This window comes from Schistocerca gregaria, chromosome 2 (genome assembly GCF_023897955.1).
Source record: "Schistocerca gregaria isolate iqSchGreg1 chromosome 2, iqSchGreg1.2, whole genome shotgun sequence".
NCBI lineage: Eukaryota > Metazoa > Arthropoda > Insecta > Orthoptera > Acrididae > Schistocerca > Schistocerca gregaria.
The window spans coordinates 482,755,075-482,775,768 of NC_064921.1; the positions used below are offsets into that span (position 1 = coordinate 482,755,075).

Here is a 20,694-nt window from a genome sequence, read left to right on the forward strand (position 1 = left end):
TACGCTTAACTTCAACATGTCCAACATCGTGAGTGAAATCTTCACTCCACTGCATAGTAAAAATTTCGTTCTGGAAACATCCCTCAGACGGTGGCTACGCCATCTCTCCGCAATAACATTTCTTCTGGTAGTTCTTCTCACGTCATCACCCCCCCCCCCCCCCCCTTACCCCGATTCCAAGTCTCGGTCCGGTACATACTTTTAATCTGCCAGGAAGTTTCACTGACAGTGTTACATACTTAGAAATACCACCACCGTGAAACTCATTCGAATGTTTAACGATTTAATTACCAAAGCGATGAAACTTCACTTTAAAGAAATTTATAGTTTATCAGAATTGTTAGTCAATGTTGTTATAAGTTCTATATGACACTAGGCAACCAAATTCGCCTGAGGGGAATCGAATGGAACGAACGCATTTGGGTTTGTTGGGCTCTAGTTCTGTGTCCACAAACCACTGCAAATAATGATTCGAGCTAACTGCGTGACTTGTGCCAAAACTTAATTTGACACTTACCGCCTGAAACCTAACGAAGACTTTAGAATGCATGACAAGCAGAACCGTTTCTGTATTAGGTTACGAAGGTGGTCCAGCATGGTATTACAGGTAAGCATCTTAGAAAGTAGTTCGCCTTTGGAAAGGTTCGAACAGCGTTTGGCTATTCGGAATTAGGTATTCCGAAGTTTCCCAGATCCGCTTAAGCGAAATGGCAGGATGGGTTCTTTAGAAAGGAAATTGGTTTCTTCCACCATTCGAGCTTCCCTCTCAAAAGGACTAGTTCTGAGCGGGATGATACACCTCAAGCTACCTTCGTGAATTCCGTACATGCAGACAGTCGCACTTAAACCCCGTATATAAATTACATAGCCGAAGTGCGGTATCACTGATATGACTACAGTTCATAAACTTCCCGAGGCAGGGATGTATCGAGTTGAATACTAAGAACCTTAAGTGGTGGTGTATACCAACGTCAGAAGTCTATTTTCCACACCTAACCAACAACTAGATACCCACGCAGAAATAGAAACCGGACGTGCACTGGAGCTAGATACGTGTGCTGTCGTTTTCATATTTGTAAGACGGAGCTACTTCTTGACACACAGCCACCACCTTAGAGAAGAGATGCAGCTAGCTGCCTAGTAGGGTTAACAGCGTTTCCGCATGTTGAGAACTTAGGAGTCATCTACGTTTCACTTGAGAAATAACTTTCACTTCTCAAGTGAGCTGTACCGTATACTTTACCAAAGAAATCCACGGTGTATGTAACACGTAACGCAAACTAATGTTCATTGTATTGCATAGCTTTTTAAGAATTAAAAAGCCTGAGCTATACGTATGTTGACACACCGAAGTGCAGATGGTGCTTTTTGAACTGTAAATTGTTTTCTTGTCGATGACCCAACTGTAGTGTGTTGTATTCTATCTGCCACTACGTGAGGTACAAAGTCACAAGGGAACATTTTGTAATCTAAACCTTTCGAAGACTCCTGGCTAATAGAACTATCGAAATCAGTTGTAAACAAAACTAGGATTGTATATGTTTCCTCGAAATAGGATACATACGCCTACAAGATTTTCTACGAAAACGTTTGTGTGCTGGAAGGTGCCTCCGGCTTGTAGACTGCAACCTCAGATATCTTATGTACTTTTCTACCATTTGAACTGTGTTACTCGTCTGATATTTTGGCCTGCAGTGAATTCGGAGCTTTGCTATCTGACATCTAACCTTTTGACACTCTAAACATTCATGGTGATGTCTGTCTGTTCTATATCGTGTCTCCCTACCACTTTTGCGCAACGATGCTCTGAGCGTGTTTTTTAGGGAACTGACTAGTTTGAACCTGGGACCTGTTGCTGGTAAGGAGACGCCAGACCACACATGATATGTAGAATTCAGAAGAGTTCAGTGAGACTAGCGATGATAGAACCAAATACTTAATGATCTCATCGTCAGCTCCACTGCACTCCCTGTAAAAGATTCTTAATACTAACTAAATTTAGTGGAAAGGGTTCAAGGCTTCCCTATTTTTAGTTAGCTAGTAAAATAAGGTCGAAAAAGCAGTTAAATTTACCATTGGAAGTTTTATTCTACTCACAAAACATTGATTATAAATTGCACTATTGATAAAAGGGTATTAATACAGGATGGTAAAAACCAACTGCAATCAACAAAAATGTCAACGAATATTCCCTGAATGGGTTTTCAAGTTCTACAATGGATCGAAGGATGACCTATGCCATATCACATCTATAAACTAGGTTTAAATTAAGTTTCACAAAAGAGAAAAACTATCAAAATAGTCTACAGTAACCCTCAATTATCTTTAATAACTTATCTAACTTGTAAATTACAGTGGCTGATGTGGCTTTTCAATAACTATATAACAGAAAAATCATCGCGCTTCAGATTTTTACTTCAAGTGGCAAATGTAAATACCATGAGCTATAATTGACGATCGACACTAGTATTAAGCAAAAAAGGGGATGTAACAGATGTGACTTCTGCAGTTCTGAGTGAAGCTTTATGCGCTGTTGTGCGGCATCGCGTGCGTCCATTACCTTGTTGGTGTTCGTCAGGGGGTGGCGCACAGCACAGCTCCGCTCACCTCGCCGTCTCCGAAGTAACTCTTCTCTAACTTCTCCTTACTACATTTACCGAAGTTGGTTTAAAAAAAACTATCTGGCTGTGCTTTCATCTGACCAATCAGGGTCTCAATGTTAACCTTAAGCTCCGCCAACAAAAATTCTTTCTATCCAATGAGAAACATACTTTTCGTGGTGGGGCAATGTTTTTAAAGTTTGCAACGTAACAGAGACGCGAAACAGTCTCACGCTAAATCCTGCAGCTGGTATGGTCCTTTTAGCGTTATCGTAAGATCTATACTGTTTTTCTGGAGGGCTCTATCTTTTCACATAGGCTGGGGGGGTGGTCCTTGATGTAACAGAGACGCGAAAAAGTCTCACGCTAAAACGTGCGGTTGGTAGTCTTAGAGATAGGTTGGCAACGTGGGTGTCCAGTCTGTCCCATATCGTGGGGCCTCCTAGCTTAACACGGGTCTGCTCTCGGCTTCTGTTCTCGTTTCTCCCCTCAGAACTGCGTCGGTCTCACGGTGGGAATGTACGACATGCATTTCGGCATTCTTGTGTTAGTATGTGGTATTCCATTTTCTCACTCGTTATTCGTATTACTTTGGTTAATTTAATGTCACGATTTATTGGGAGCTATGTGACGTACTACTAGATTTGCTTATGTCAGGGTTTTCATGGAAGGTGTTGGATTTGCCTGACACCTTGCAAAACATCTTACACTATTATTTACCTCCACAAACGACAAGGCCTACAAAATGATGCGTTTCTAAATTTGGTCAGATGCCTGTCAATATTAAACCACTTCGAAGTCAGTATCTGGCTTCTGTCAACTACGCAGTACTACCACCTGTGACTACCTCGTGAGACCCCGAGAACGTATGAACCGCTTTTGGCGTCTGAACGTATCAGGTTCGAACTCTTTCTGAATGGGACTAAAGGTGACCTAAGAATGGCCAGCTCAATTCACAGCGAACAGCGTACTTTTAATGTTAGACACCCACACAGGGCACACGAAATTTACCTCTTTAGAGCCGTCACTAAGCGTCAGCAGTAAAGTTTTACACAATGCGATACACATAGTGCATATAGAAGGCAACCAACAGATTATGCGTCTGGGAATATTTCTCTGATGCTCTTGAAAATAAAATGCCGTGTCATATTACAGAAGCGAAAATATCAGCATGATTTATCATTTGAATCAGGAAGTATTAGAATGTAGTTATTTGTCGTGTGGATTTTCGTTATATGTTGGGAATGATGTAATGGTTAATAACGAGCGTTAGTTTTTGGAGGTGGAATTATTAGTTTCTACGCCTTAGGAAATATTTTTGTTGTGACAAGTTTCGATTATCATATTGGTTTCCTTTTGTCATAGCCTTGCGATTACTTGTTTACCTGTCTCTTCGATGTTGACTTGCACAGCGTCTGAAATATGCTTTAACATCTAGATAAGATGTTTGGAGCATGAGTAAAACCATCTTCAGTGTTTTGTTTGAGAAACGCTAAATAAGTAAACGTTACACATATTTAACACTATTTGTTTGACCAGGTCCTTTGCTTCTACTATAATTGGGATAGTGTTGTACGGAATAAGGCTGTAAAGATGTATCTAAGGCCCGAAAGGGTTTAGGAAACATTGTCAATTAACGCATTTGTTAACATTAAGTACATCGTGGTTTTCCCTTGATCGCCGGCAACCAAGCGAGCCAGCAATGGACTTTCCATGCAGTATCTGCTGACCGTTGCGTGCTCTTTTGTCGGCGCCGGATTTCAGCTGCTCATGCAGCAGCAGCAGCTGCTACGCAAGTGATGTATCCTATTGTGAAGTTCTTACATTAAGAGTACATTTATTCTCGCATCTGAAGAAGAGGTCAGCATGTCACTATTTTGTTTAGAATTATGCTGTTTTGTTAAGAATCTGCAGCGAATCTCATTTCCATCCCTGCCTGCAAAATAATTTTTGTAGGTATACATAATCATGGCTTACATCTGAAATACTGAGCCCCAAACTTGGGGGTCACGCCCAGTCCCACATTATTGTGCGATCCAGTTGTGTGTAGCAGTAAAAGGCGAGGAGGAGGAAAAGAAGGAGATGATGATGAGGAGGAGGAGGAGGAGGAAAAGAAGGAGATGATGATGAGGAGGAGGAGGAGGAAAAGAAGGAGATGATGATGAGGAGGAGGAGGAGGAGGAAAAGAAGGAGATGATGATGAGGAGGAGGAGGAGGAAAAGAAGGAGATGATGATGATGATGATGATGATGAGGAGGAGGAGGAGGAGGAGGAAAAGAAGGAGATGAGGAGGAGGAGGAGGTGGAAAAGAAGGAGATGAGGAGGAGGAGGAGAGGAGGAAAATAGGAGGAGAGTAGCTGTACAGTACGATTTGATATGTTATCAATTCAAAAAAAAAAAGGCTGGCACCAACATATCACCGAATTTGTTTTATGGACGTAAGCGATGTCATCTACTCGTGTGACTCGGCACTTGTAATGGTCTCGATGGTTATTTACTTCGTAAGAGATTACCTACCTTTCTAGAACAGTCCACTAGTTTACTGTGTTACGTATATGCAACCAATATGTAGCTATCTACAGCCAATATTGCTAATGTTGCTCTTGAAAATGGACTCGATAAGCAACCTGAGCTATCAGTAAATGGAATACAACCTGCGTAACACTGTGCATGTTGTATGAGTTTCACTGCCATTTAAGCACCAAACAAGATTACATGAAAAACTTAAAACTACCGTTTGGATAAACTATCTGAGTGCCTATTTGAATAACAACTTTTAAGTGGAGATAAATCTGACTTGTGCAACGAAATTTTTTGGGTTACAGTACACGACATGTTTTTCTGTGTGTCTGCTATGACCTTATGTATTGCGTTCACCTCTTTAGATGGCTGCCTTTTTTCCATGTGGTTTACAGCATTTCGCAGCAGCATGCACACATGGCTGCTTCAGTAGCGGCTGCTGCTGCAGCTCCTAAAGATTGTTACTAAGAATGAATGTAAGGAAAAAGAGTTTGCTTGGGTCCTGTTTACTGGAAGTATTTAAAACTTCAGAATCATCATGACCAAGTATTAATAACGGCGAAATTACTGAAGTTACATTAACATTTCATGACCACAGCAGTTATATATATTAGGTAGGTGTGGCAATAATAATGAAGCTTATTGATCTGACAAGCAGAACATGGGATTATTTCAAGACCATGACTAAATCACGAGCCTATCCCTGGAACTGCTTTTGCACTATGCTTGCGAATTTTACCTTGAATTCCATCTTCAAGAGGTGTTAGGCCATCTACACCTCTCCTGGATATATATAAATGAAATGTGGCCTTGCGTGTAGTAATATCTACCGTCACCAGCATGAGGGCAGCATGACACGTCTGTCTCCAAGCTCTCTACCAACACTACTTCCACTCTCGCAGACAGACCTAGACTCAACAATGCTTAGGATCACGTTCCCATGTTTTGCCCTCAGATCGTTACTATCGATATCTGAGTGCTGAACAATTCAAAGAACAGTGTAAAGTTGGATATATTGTTTTCAATGTAATGGTGAGTTCCCACACTCACTACATAGCCTCTCTGTCGCTTCTTTAAGACTTCGCATGGGACTTAAGTACAAACAGAACAAAAGGAGCAAAAACATCGTAATTATGAAGCGTCCGTGTATATATACACATATAGGTTAAAGTAAAGATTGTTTTCACAAAGGATGTAGTGAAGCATTTCTTGCTTACTAGAACTGTTCAAATATTTAAACAAAATGAATAAAGATGTAGTTTTATTAATTTTAGTTTTATTATTTGTTGAGTTATCTTGTGATCGTTTTGGCAGCCTTTTAAAATAAGTAACTAGGCACATTTTAAAATATAAAAATTTTCCGTGAACTGTCAAAAGTCTATTATAACTGACAATTATTTTAAAACAATGTTACAGTGTCAGATGTTATAGCAGTACAGGTAACTTATCAATAACGGATCTTATTTTGTGGGTGACAGGAGGATGGGTAATTTTTTTAATTTTTGTAATTTTTATTGCTTGAAAATAATCACAGCTTCACATTATTATGACAGAAATTATTGAATCACTAAAATGTACTGGTTAGCAACCTGAAATTATGAATTGTAAATGTTGAAGCCTTGATGTGTTAAAGACACTTAAGAATTTGCCATGTGCACTGCCCCAAAATGAGTTAGGAACCCTTTTTGAAGTTTCCAATTCACTTAAGATTTATCGTTACAACATTGAATATGAAGTAGATGACGGCATGTTAAAATATTAATAGAACAAATCGTTCTAATATACCGGGTATCGACCTGTACTGGAGTGCACATGTACACAGTGCAGCCTTCATGGACAGCGCTCCCGTGGGTCCTATAGATGATTAATACTGTCTTAGGATAGTTTTTGCCAATACTTCTCGACAGTTTTTGCGTAGTTCTGTAACAGGTTTCTGCTGTTATCTACAACGCGTCACTTTTCGTCCCGTCATATCCCTCACGTTCTCGGTTGGAGGCAAGTGCGTAGATTATGCTGGGTATGAAGTTGGTGCACATCTTGCAGAACACGCTGAGTTTCACGGGCATTTTGTGAGCCAATGTTATTCTGTTGGAACAACTCTTCACTTTTCTGCTTCAAGAACGGCAGAACAACGGATCTAACAACATTCTTCAAGTGTTGAGCGCTTTTCAGCGTCCTATCCAGAAACACTTAAGTTGCTTGGTTGGTTTTGGGGTTTGATGGGGGCTAAACATCAAGGTCATCAGTCCCCTGTTCGAAACAGACATACTTGTAAAAGGCCTATACAGTACAAGCGTACCCTCTGCACCCAGAGGGAGGGAACGCCAAGAGGTAAAGAGCTAAAATGAACACCGCAATAACACAAAATGGAGGACACTTAAAAGGAGCATAAATAATTGACCAGAGTACAACAGACTACAGTGGTTGAGCGATCAAGTAAAATGTCAACCACTCGACTACAAACGAAGAACCTCCAGCTGGAAAGCGTTGATAGAGATACCAACAACTTGTTACCGAAAGAGACACTAATTTGGTATCCACGTCACAATTGAAGGTCACTGGAGTGGGAAAAACCCAAGTAGAACGAGAAATGTAGCTTATCGCAACCCAAACCATAAGGCCTTTGGTGGGTCTAGTATGTTTTGGAATGATACGCTCTACGAGACAACGTTCACCAGGTCTACGTCGTTAAGAGCGAAGGGACGTAATTTGCGTTCAGAGTGAATCACCTTTCATAGCTGTCGACCGTGGCGCGCCATTTCCTCTTGCAGGTGAACCGGTGACGGTACCGATAGAGCTGTGCACGTCAGTGTGGCGTGGAAGACGAGCTAAAAGCGTGTGTACATGTAGTCCCACCGGTTCAAATCCGTTTTGACCCAACTGGGCTCACGAGTCCTTATCAGTGCTGTCGTAGCTGTAAGATCTGCCGCTGCTGCCCCTACTGTACAAAGACTCGTACTTGCGTCCGTGCTGCACGGATATCCACAGCATCTACAGGTGCGAAAATTTGACCCCTCTCAAATTAGTTGAGTTGGTTGCAGGAAGCTCAAGTGTGCCTCTGTGGCATAGCTGCCTGCGTGCTTGCTTCACTCTTCCACCACATACCTTCTGACTGCGAGCGTTCCGTATTAAAGGGTAGACACTGATGGCGCCCTGGTTGCTTTACCACTACGCTATTGCTGGCGGATGACTTTGAAACTATTATCAGTACATTATCTATAGCCCAAGTGGCCTATGTCGTCATCGGATCAAAATCGATGCCATCTCCCCATGTTACTAACATTTTCCCAGCAGTGTGTGATACGGAGAAAACACAGAAAGCCCCATCAGGTTGGTCGGATGAAATACACCCGCAGTGTGCCTTAGAAGAACAAGGTCTAAGAAGCCATTCTGGGATTACAAAAACTACGCTGACTGTCAGGTAAATTAATCTCTTATTCCCGTACTCAGAGCTGATGAAGTAGCTTTAGATAAGAGCAGTTTGTCAGCTGTCGCCTTCAGTTCTCGTGGAGCCCAAGATAAAAAAATGATGCCGACCGATACGCTCTATTCTAATGAAAGCCAGTGTTCTCATGCACAACGTTTTCCCATGCTTTTTTCTACTCTGTGCAAATCTCAAAGGTACGCAGTCGACGAAACCACAGCATTCGAAATCTTCATTTGTGTTAACAGTCATTTAATAAGTGCACTGCACGAGGTTCGTGAATTAACGCTACAAACTGCACGAGACTTATGGGGTAGGACTGTCATTTGTGGGTCAGCTGAGTTGCTACAGCCTATTACCCTACAGTCTTATGTCGTCGCACTGCAAAGAAAACTCACATTTGTTTTGTTTTAAATACGTTACTGATGTGAATATAGTAACAAAAATGCAAGACAAAAGTTTTGTATAATTTTTTGCTTTACAATTACGTCTGAATCTTAATAGATGCGTACGTGAAATTTATTTCCGTTGTCCTGTAATTGGACTTGTCAACTGAAGGCACATCCTTGTTTCCTGAATGAATCAATTTTATGGGGGTAAATGGTGTTGCAATTTTTCTCCCTACGCACCTGCTTGTTTGCCGGATGACAGTTGGTACCCAGTCCTTATTTCTTATTCACCGTTATCTGTATCTTCGTGTTCAGCAACGTACATCACGTCCAGAGGCATCATCGCTGCTTCCACAGCCTCTACAGCCGAGCGACTAGCTAACAGAATAGATTCGAAACCATCCGACGGTGTCTCGAGGGGACTTGCTCCATTCTCTGCAGCAGCGCCCTCATCTTGGGACGTCGACGCAACAGCACTTGCAGATCCAGTAGCAGCATCTTCGGTCTTTAGCCACTCCAAATTAATAATGGCGGAATTCCGTTCCAGGAGAGTCAACAAACTTTCGATAAGGGTAGGCCTGTCTGCGATCTCATCGGCGGACGGATACTCCTGTTGAAGAATGGTGAGCAACCTGTCCATTTCCTTAAGGGCCAACGAGAAATTGAAGTGACAACGCAGTGCTCTCTCAGCGTCACACAATGCATTGTGCAGGAGCTCTGACGTCGCAGTAGCAGCGTCGGTGACCAAACCGACGACACCGTTTATGGCAGCGTACTGAGAATGGATCACACGCCCGATGAGTTGATGTACCGCTCTGTAGGCCTCCAGCGCCAGGCTGATTATGTTCAACAGAGACGCGAGGCCGTTTAACAACAGTCTGCAGGTAGCCCTCATTTTATACAGGCGAATAGATGCTAGAGCTATGATATCTGATTCAAATCTACGGAGTAGTAGTCTTTGAGGGGACGTCTCTTCGATTTCACTCTCAGTGGAACACGGCTGCTTAGAGGTCTGTACAACCTCCTCCCCTTGGGTGGTTTTACTGCTACTGGCGTCTGCTTCAAACGACGCAGTGTGTTGCTGCTCCAGTGGCAAATTCCATAGTGAGTATCCTTGGTAAGTTGGATCCTCCACGGCCCCCTCTTGTGCACTCTGAATCGCCGGTTCAGACTGTTCGTCCGAGACTGCCGAAGCAAACAACTGTTCAGCAAGCTCTTCGACTGCTGCTGGTGCCTGCTGTCCTTCGACCACCATCTCCGCAAATGTCTCTTGCGCGGAAAAGTCTGAACAGGTCTCGTACAAATAGATTCTTAAGCTTTGCAACCGACGCTCATGGGTAAAGTTATACGGAGGAACTTGGATTTCTCCAGGCCCCAAATGCGGAATTCCATTAGGCGGTCCTGCTCCATCAGGAACAACTGCAGGACCGAAAATGCCATTAGGCGGTCCTGCTCCATCAGGAACAACTGCAGGACCGAAAATGCCATTAGGCGGTCCTGCTCCATCAGGAACAACTGCAGGACCGAAAATGCCATTAGGCGGTCCTGCTCCTTGATCAGGCGCTATCGGATGACCGAAAATGCCATTCGGCTGTCCTGCTCCATCAGGAGCTACCAGATGACCTAAAATGTCATTAGGTTGTCCTAATTCAACTATTGGGCCACCGAAAATTCCATTAAAAGGTTCTGCTCCATTAACTACGTCATTACCGAAAATTCCATTAGGCAGCCCGGCTCCGTCATCGATTACGAGATCAACGAATATTCCATCAGGCGGTCCATCTCCTTGATCATCTACCTGATCGCCGAAAATTTCTCTGATCGATTGAGTTAGTTGGCCGATCAGGGCAGATGCCATTAACGAAAGGTTGCGAACCACAGTCAAGATGTAGTCTTCCCTGTCCCTCTCCAGTTTAATATCTCGTAAATTGTCCTCGAACACGTCATTTAGGTCGACAGAAGACCTGAAAGATCCTGTGGCGGGTGAATCTGATTCATCGCTACCGTTACCACTAGCCTCATCTTTACTGCGTGAACCTATCAATTCTGTTGAATTGGAGCACTCGCTAGGATTGACTTCTACACTCTGCGTATCTTCCCGGACTCCTGGAAGTTCTTTCTGCTGTACATCATCAGGTGAAGAGTTAATATCCTTCTGGCGTCTGCCCTGATACTTTGACTGAGAGGTAGTACGGGGACTTGTCCCGAAGCGGATACGTTTGCTTGTTTCCTGTATACTGGGAAAGGTCGACAGGTAGCTTGTGCTTGGGCTCAGTGCGCTCAGAAGAGGGGAGACATCGTGACGCCCGTGCCAAACACCCAGCTGAGACCTATGTGGCAGGCCTGTACGCGTTTCTCCTCCTCCGCTAACTGCAGGCTGCTCTGTGGAAACGCTGCCACTAGGCCCTTCTGTATGTGTTTCACTTTCGTCGCCCTTCAGAGCCTGCAGTTCCGACGAGATGCTGCCACTTTGTGCTGCTGTACGTGGTTGACCATCGGCCTCAAGAGGCTGCTGTGTCGGTGACGTGCTACCACCAGGGCCTTTATCTGTTTCTCCTTCGTCGCCCCTCACAGGCTTTCCATTAAGCCCTTCGGTATTAGTTTTGCCTGCGTCACCTGTCTCAGGGTTCGAACAACCCTTGTTCAGTTCCGTGGTCAGTCCACGAAGTGAGTTTTTCCGTGCCTGTCGCTTGCGACGCTTCTTTGCTGAACGGCTGAGTTGCTGCGCGGCACCTGCGTCTCGGGACTGAGATGGTGGTGGAATGTCCTGCGAGCTTTCCAACTGCGACGTACTTCGCCCAAGGTCGATTTGCCGCAGCGCCTGGTTATTCACGTCAGAGGTAGATATGCTGAAGCCAGGTTGGTACGAGTTTGGTGCATGCACGACACTCTGGATGTTCTCACCATGAGTGGTGAACTCGGCATATCCAGCAGAAGGAGAAGACAGTCTTACGCTGGAAGCAGGCGCTTCTGCATACGTAGTCTGTCCTTCCGGCTGCGAGGCCCTCCTCCGTTGCCGACGTCTGCGGCGTCTCTTTTGGCTCTGCACTTCCCCTCCAGAGACCCCAGCGATATGCTCTTCTGCCGCGGGTTGCGGCGCCCGAGCTGCTGCTGCTTCTTCTGCGTCGGACTCCATAGGCAGAACGACGGTGGATGTTCACACCGCCACTGGACACTGGCAGCTATTTGCTCCTGCAATTAAATTTACTGCTTGTAATAACCGTTTTGTATAGCACGTTGTTCAGCACATTTCCTTCAGAATAGTATGTAAGATATGAAGGAAGTTATACTACGCTATTCAAGGAAACTGAAGTGTGAAGTGGAAGCTAGGTAATAAACAAGAGAAATTATAGGGGCTTTACTAAGAATTACTTAACCTCCTTCACAACATCCGTATCCGTAAGGTGTTTTGATAAAACGAGTGTTTAGGATTGGAATTATTATTTAGGTGAAACGATATCAATGATTACATTGTTGGGACATTATTGTCCTCGGCGACTAGGGATGTTTCTTCACTTTTGGGTCTACAGCCTTAACGTAACTTCTAAATGATGGAACCAATTGTTAGTTAAGCAGAAGTCCTTTACTGCACCATATTACGCACTCCATCCATCCATCCCCATCCATCCATTACTTTAATGACATTTTCAGATCTCTATGTACAGCAGTGACGGCTATTTTTGCGTGTGCACGCACGCGCTCCAGTATGCCACAGAGCGACACAGGTTTTCGACGTTCGGTGTGACATCACCAGCGCTAGAAATTTGTAAGTAGTCGAAGGCCGGGAGAGGCCAGTAATGTGAAATATATCGTGCTATAATGGCACTTTGCATAATAAAACCTACAGCCACGGTAGTTTACAAATTTTTTCATCACTCAAAAATGGGGAAGAATTACGGTAACTTGTCCAATGAAGAGAGAATAAACCAAATAAATACCTGTCAGTAACAGAACATATGAGATACCGGTAATCATCAAATTTGGGGACTACATATTGAACTAGGAAGTTATCTGCTCTTTGAAGAAACTGGATGAAGCAAGCATAATAGAAGACTAACAAAGGGAAAGACTTTGCGCGCTGGAGAACTTCCACTAATGTAAAAGAATCAACTGGCAAGAAAAAGAATCGAAAATATACGTCTGGAGCACAGCATTGAACGGGAGCGAATGTAGGACTGCTGTAAAAACGCAAAAAGAATCGAATCGTTTGACATAAGGTTGTACACAAGAGTGCTGATAATTAGATGAGCTGCTAAACGAACGAAGAAATGAGTACATGGTAAACACTGACAAAGGACAATGCTAGAAAGTGTGTTGTAAAATCACGTCTTCAAACCAAGTAACACTCACGGTACTATAGGGAACCGTGTATGCAAAGAAACGAAATTGAGAGAGATGAGTATATGACGAAAATAACCGAGCATGTGGGGTGTACACAGTGCATAGGAATTTCGTTACGACCGCTTGAGTGAAATTTCGACCTTAAATGATACCTCGTCAATAGTTGTAGCCTTACGATCCATGTTTCAGCAACAGCCACGCAGAAGATCTGAGAACTAGCACAGGCGCCTGTCCTCGAATCTGAAGTTGAGTGACTAAGAAATGGTGGAGCAGCGAGGCAATATCAGGTTATATGTAACTTTGTGAGAGAATTGGAAGAATACAACGCAACTAGCGAGAGGTAGGCTCTTGCACGATGCTTAAACCCACCCAGAGACTATCGCGCATTAAGGACGCTCACGTAAATATTACTGAAGTACTACATGCAGTTGAAAAGTACAGTGTTTCTAATCACTTGGAAGTATTTCAGCTGTATACCGAATCCGGGAAGGCTATTTTGAATAAATACAGTTATTTTATGAACATAGCCCATGGCAGTTTTCACAGCCACAGTCCTAACGGAAACGGGTGCAGCAGTGAGGTGGAAAGTTCAGTACAGCAAATTAAGTGTGTGTGGTCCGCATCAGCCACACAATCTTTAGAAAAGGGAGTAACAGCCTTGTGATAATGACGCTGAAAAGTCTTTGACTAATACTCAGTGCCACCCAGACACTGACTCAGCGGCAAGTTAGGTGCAGGACACTGATTTCATTACTGAGAGATCGGATGCTAATCCATCACCAAATTCTTGCAACTACACCTTTGACTTATTTTTCCTAGATAAAAGCATGTATCACAAATGTTGAGTGGTTCACTGTAAGTAAGATTCAGCTGTATTCATTAGAAATTCTTACATTTGTTAGAGTGTGTCCGAGAACTTTTCAAACTACTATTTTGCTAGTCTAGACCGTTCGCCAGTCTTAATGGTTCTTGTGAGTTCTCCGCGCCTTAGCGAGCAAAATTTTTTTCAACGTTCCATAAATGTTACGTTCCATAACTATAAATTTGTGAAGTTCATTAAAAAAATTTGCCCTTACGTTTCTGGCTAACAGTTTGTCGTGCAACTTTTGCTCTCTTGAGCGAGGTGTTATCACTTTACAAACGACGTTTTGCCTCCGCTTTATTATAGGAGCCTCGCGCCTTCAGCGTCCACCATTCCATTCACCAGGACTTCATCCTTAGTGACCAGAAACGTCCAACGTCTAAGTCCGCGGTTCTCAGAAATGAGCATCGAAACCCATCGAAAACGTTGTGGTACCGTAATGAAAGTGTTCGACAGTAAATATTGAACTCAGTTTTCATGTCGCCAAACGTCAGTTACCTGTTCGTTCCTGACTATGGACGAACGACCACTACTCGCACGATGAAAATGCGTTCTTAGTTTCGAAAGACAGCACCGAAGCACAGCGGCTTTATCCATCACGTTCGTCTGCTTCATAGTAAACACTCTGTAATAATTCCACGAAAGAGCTCATATGGTTTTTGTTACTCTAACCCTACAGCACATTCTGTCTCATTTGTTAGGATGTTAAGTTGCTATTATTATTTCTCTTAGTTGTCTTTCCACTGAGTCTGAAGACTGAATTAATGGTAGCCCCCTGCAAGCGCTTCTACCAGGCATAGAGCGGGAGCTTTAGGGACAAAACAGACGTGACTCGGGCGTTTTGTTCGTTTTACTTTAGGGGCAAAATACAATTGCGGTCATACGCGCGTAAGAACTATATAACACGCAAACGGAATTACACAACTATACGTCAGTCCCAACTGACAAAACAGCTGAAAACAGGAACATGGAAAAAGGGCTGAAAAAAGACCATAAAGAAACCCAAGTCCCAATCTAAAAATTAAATGGCCTTCACCATATTTGGTGGATAAATAGCAAAACGCGGTCGACAGACCTCGCGTCATTTGCTAAAACGGCTGATAACTCATACGGTAAACTGAAGCAGGAACGTAAATGGTTAAAAAATTGGCAATCCGTCAGGAAGTGGCGGACAGTTAAAACTCTGGCACAGTGTGTACGAAGTGGTCGGGCCGCGCCACTTATCAAATGACGATGGCTAAAAAGGCAAGGCCCAATAAGCAGCGTAGTTAAGATGACTGCCTTCCGACGGCAGGTTCAATGAAAAAGGGACACCACTACCACCTCCCGAGTGTCGGCAACACAGATCAGAGGGAATATGTATGTACTCGCGGCCAGAGGTACGAGGACTGCAGCCTGGCAGCAGCGTCAACAGCTATCTTTCCTGGCCGATGACATGACCAAGAACCCACAGAAACATGATAGTGGTTCCAGCAAGAGTGAGCTATTCCCAGACCCGTTGTACTAACGGATGGAGGTGTACAGCGCACATGAACTTCGAAGGACACTGAGTGACCGGACGACACAAAAAGCGAGTGTCGCCGAATGTACTCTGTGGCCAGTGGCCTGATAAAGGGCGAAGAGCTCGGCTGCAAATACTGAAGAGAGTGCCGGAAGCCAATTTCTAAGGACAATAGCGCCAATGAGAAAGACACACCCGCCCCCAAACGGTCAGACCGAGAGCCATCAACGTATACAAAGTTATTACAGCGATGTTATGTGCGAAGGTCGTGAAATTGAAGGTGATGATAGAGGCTGTAATAGTGTCCTTAGGAAGCAAATGAAGGCCAAGGTTTCATGTGCCGCTTCACGAAGCCAAGGTGTTGAAGGGTTCACACCCACCGGGAAAGTCGCAGGTAGTGTGAAGTTAAGCCGTGGGATCAAGTGCTGAAGGACGACTCCAGGAGGTAATAGATAAGAGGGACGCTCCCAATACTAGCGATTAAGGTGATCATTGAAAAAGGAGCCGTATGACGGGTTGCCACGCATAGTAGACGAACGTCATGCATACCTGCTGAGGAGAAAGTCACGGTGGTAGGAGAGTGGTAATACAGCAGCTTCAGCATACACACACTAAACTGGGATAGTGTAAAATGCACTAGTAGCGAAACGGATGTCACGACGGTGGATATTGAGACGACATAAGAAGGATGGACATGCAGACATAAAGAAAGCAACCATAGTCGAATTTGAACGGACAAGGATTGAGGACATACAGGACATTAAGGAAGCGCGTACAGTGGGCTGCCATGTTAAGACACGTGAGAAGACAGTTTCCTATCGAGCGTGAGCCATAGGAATTTTGTAGTTGCAAGGAACAGAAGGGCAACAGGCCCAAGATAGAGAGATGGTGGGAGAAACTATTTACACCGCCAGAAATTCATATAGACGGTTTTGTCAGTGGAAAAGCCAAGTCGTTGTCGGGGCTGCAGGAGTAACGAAGATAAAGACAGCGCTGAAGAAGCCGCTCAGTGGGAAATGTCCGTGGAGGACTGCAATTAATGGCGAAATCGTCAACTAAAATTTAGTCTGTGATGGCCAGCGGGAGACAAGCCATTATAGGGTTAATGGCGATTGCAAAGACTACGACATTCAGGACGGAACCCTGACGCACACAATTTTCCTGGATAAAGGTGTCCGACATGGCAGGAGAAACATGCACCTTGGAAACTCCATCTTTTAAAAATGCCCGAAGAAAACAGGGCAGGCGGCCACGGAAGTCACGTGTATAAAGAGTAAGGAGGATACTCTTTCTCCAACAGGTATCATGGGCCTCCTCCAAATCGAAAAACACTGCCACAGTTTTGGATTTCGACAGAAAACCGTTCATGATATGGGTTTACAAATTAACGAGATGGTCAACTCCAGAATGCCGGGCTCGAAGTGCACACTGTGCATTCGTTACTAAATGGGGAGACTAACCACCACACCAGCTGGGCATTAATAGTTTTCCATCACCTTGCAAACGCAGCTGATAAGAGATGGGCCGGTAGCTAGACGGTTTTGACCTTACCGAGCTTTGGTATGGGTATGACTGTGGCTTCACGCCAGCGTCCAAGAAATGTGGCCCGTGCCCAGATGCAATTGTATGTGATAAGCAAAAAGTGCTTGTCTGCAAGAGATAGGTGCTGCGACATCTGAATGTAGATGGCGTCCGGCCCATGCGCGGAGAATCGGGATGAACTGAGAGCATGGTCGAGCTCCATGGTAGTGAAGGCGGCCTTGTGGCAAGATTCAAGGAAGGGAATGGTATCGTCCGAGCCTCCTGCACTTGATTCCGATGAAGGAAAGCAGGGTGGTAGTGGCAAAAGCTCGAAACTTCCACTAGATGTTGGACCAAGGTGTTTGAGATAGTAATATGGTCCACAATGACAGTTAGCTACTGTCAGCCCGGAAATTGGTAAATGAATGTTTGTTCCACAGAGCCGTTGGAGGTTTGCCCACGACACAGGAAGGTGTGAAATTGTTAAAAGAGCTAGTGAATGAAATCCAGTTCTTTTGCTATACCAAAAAACGCGACGACACTTTGCACGCATCTGCTTATAATGAATGCAGTTTGCCTGCGTAGGATGGCGATTAAAAACCAATTTTATTGCAGTATGCCTCAGTCCATCAAGGGACGCAGACATGGCGTGGTAATGAAATGCGAGGAATGGAACGTTTTGCAGCTGTAAGGATAACTGTTTGTGGTATATTCTACTTGGTCATCCCAACTAGGGAAATCTCGTTCTTCGGAAGTCGACAGAGGGGAGTAAAGCTGCCAATGAGCCTTAGGAAGCCACCATTTAGGCGTGCGAACGGATGGGGTTCGAGTCAGCAAGTGGATAGCAAACGAAAAATGGTCGCTCGAGTACGTGCCAAAAAGAACGGCCCTCTCAATTCGAGGACAAGCTGGGTAGTGCACAAGGATACCTTAATGTAAATGATCTGTACACAGCATCCAAGCTCTGACTCCATGCCCAATGGTACCAAGGCCGTTATTACGGCCAGAGGTGGTGGTTCTGGGTGCTGATCTCACGATCTATGAACCCAAATTTCGTGAAAATATAACATGTCAGTTATAGTATAATATATTTACCCAATGAATACCCGTTTATCATCTGTATTTCTTCTAAAGTCAATAGCATGTCAGGAGTGATACTATAATAATAATAATAATTGATAATAATAATAATAATAATAATAATGTGCCACAAGACAAATTGCCTATTGTGACAACCCATGGGAAGATCTTACAAGTACCACATTTTAAGTACCTGGGAGAAATCCAGCCATCAGGGATCAACCTAAAGGCCAATGAGGAAAGAATAAAGAAACTACAGAAAGCATATAAACTCACGTGGAACTATAACAAAAAGTCCATATCCATTAACTCAAAATTGAAACACTACATCACTGTCGTACTTCCGGAGGCACTGTATGCATCTGAACCAACACAAATAGGTGGGCAAACTAAAATCAAAGAAATAAAGAAAGAAGAAAGGAGAAAGGAGAAGGAAAATTCGCAGGAAAATTTTTTGCCCGGTACAAGAGGAAGGAATCTGGAAGAAGAGACCAACATCAGAATTATATAGATACACAGACAAGATTACGGATACAATAAGGAAAAGAATGCAGTTCTACGGACATATCCACAAGGTGAATGAAAACAGACTTTCAAAGCGAATTCTTAAAGTCATCAACTCAGGCAGGGGAAAAACAAAATGGGTAAAAGAAGTTGAAGAGGACCTCAGACAAGCACACAACAGCAAACGATGCAGAAAATAGAACTGAATTCAGGAACACCAACAAAAAAATTGGACACCACAACACAGAAGATACCAGGATGCAAATGGACAGCGGAGCTAAAGAAACAACACAGTGAACACATGAAAATTTGGGATCAGAAAAAACAAACAATAATCATAAAGGAATTCAAGTTCAAACGCTCTCTTAAATGGGAATAATCTAAAATACTACTACTACTACTACTACTACTACTACTACTACTACTACTAATAATAATAATAATAATAATAATTTAAGTTTCAGTTTGGTAACTAAGAATTTTGGAATTTGGACACTTTACGTTAAAATCGGTGCAACAGGAAGGAACTAGAAACTTCGAAATATATATTCGGATTCCTTTTTCCACTTTAATGGAAACAGCATGCTGGATCTCACGAAGTAATATTTTGGTTGAAATTCATGATCTGTTTTAGTGTCCTAAAAGTACGGAAGCGAGAAAGGTTAAGTTAGTGATTAGATAATAGCATAATGTTTAGATTTAGGTGGAATGGAGATACGCTACAACAAAGATTTGAGAAGTCTCCAAAACGTAGCTGTAAAACTATAGCTGTAGCGTCTCTCCAATGGGCAAGTTCAGAACTCACCGATTGCATGCAGTGGAACTACAATAATTCTCTCACCAAAAGTATTTAACCTAGCCGCATCAGAATTTTATTACAGATACTTAAGTGTGTGCTGACAGCACAGTTAAACAGAGCTTCAGTGGACATCAGCGAATGCAGCAATTAATTATTTTGTAACTAAGTGTTCTAACCCCAGCGGCTAGTCAGGAAGGCAAATGATGGCTACGCTTTCGGCAGTCTGCACCGTGGCTGTATAAGGGAGCTGCGAGCAAGCGTCACGTCCCAGTTCCCTTCTACATTCGTATCAGCGCACACACTGTGTTGGAAGCAGCATCGCGTCTGTGCACTTGCAAGGAAGAGCCTCGGATGCCGTATTACTAACTCGGTACGCACGTAACAGTGAGTTTGCATTGGAGTAAAGTGTTAATTGCAGAACGATCTCAGTGATTTATTCTCAGTTTGCGTATGTCGTATTTTCATGTGTCGCCATAGGACAGACCTACCATTACTAGCGTGGTATATGATGAGTGTTAACATCAAATTTTGGCGAACATTCACTTCGAACATTTACATCGATAACGATTATTGAACAGTTTCGTTATCCAAGGATAACAGGATCTGGGCAATAGACTGAACAGCTTTGGTAATACAATAGCTGATAGTAGCATTGCCTGGTTAAATAACTGTCTGGAACTTTACGCTTTATCGTTTTCAGAATATACTGAAGATTGTTGTAGTATACTGCATTTACTATAAATCCGAGACATAAAACTAAATCCTAATCGTAATGAATTTCAATGATCAATAACTATTTCTCCCTCAGAGTAGGCACAGTGAACTTTAATTACAGACCAGTTTTGCTTATCACTATCTGGTTGCAAGCAGTGTAGTTAAAGAGCCTGTGTTGAGAATGGCAATAATGGACAAAATTTTCTACCCGGCGCCCCACAACAGGCTACATCAAGGTGCAGAAGAAAATGTTCAGGGATATCATCTGGGTCGATGTACGCAACACCGTTCAAGAAACATTAGGTGCATCTGTGAAGGACTGGTGTTCAGTACTTCTCGTTTCGAGACAAAATTTCAATTAACTATTAAGGGAGACGAAAATTTGATAGTCTTGGGTGACTGGAATTCGAGTGTAGGAAAAGGGAGAGAAGGAAATATA

The 20,694-nt window shown here is 43.4% G+C and overlaps 1 protein-coding gene across 2 annotated transcripts in view; it reads right to left on the reverse strand.

Moving 5' to 3' along the window:
• Nucleotides 1-7,724: 7,724 nt before the first annotated feature.
• LOC126327459 (uncharacterized) overlaps nucleotides 7,725-20,694 on the reverse strand; it is a 55,322-nt gene continuing 42,352 nt past the window's right edge. For both annotated transcript variants that reach the window (XM_049995889.1, XM_049995890.1), the window contains exon 2: nucleotides 7,725-12,125. In XM_049995889.1, the coding sequence (XP_049851846.1) occupies nucleotides 9,217-12,069 (2,853 nt within the window). In that variant the 5' untranslated portion in view covers nucleotides 12,070-12,125 and the 3' untranslated portion in view covers nucleotides 7,725-9,216. The remainder of the gene's footprint in view (nucleotides 12,126-20,694) is intronic.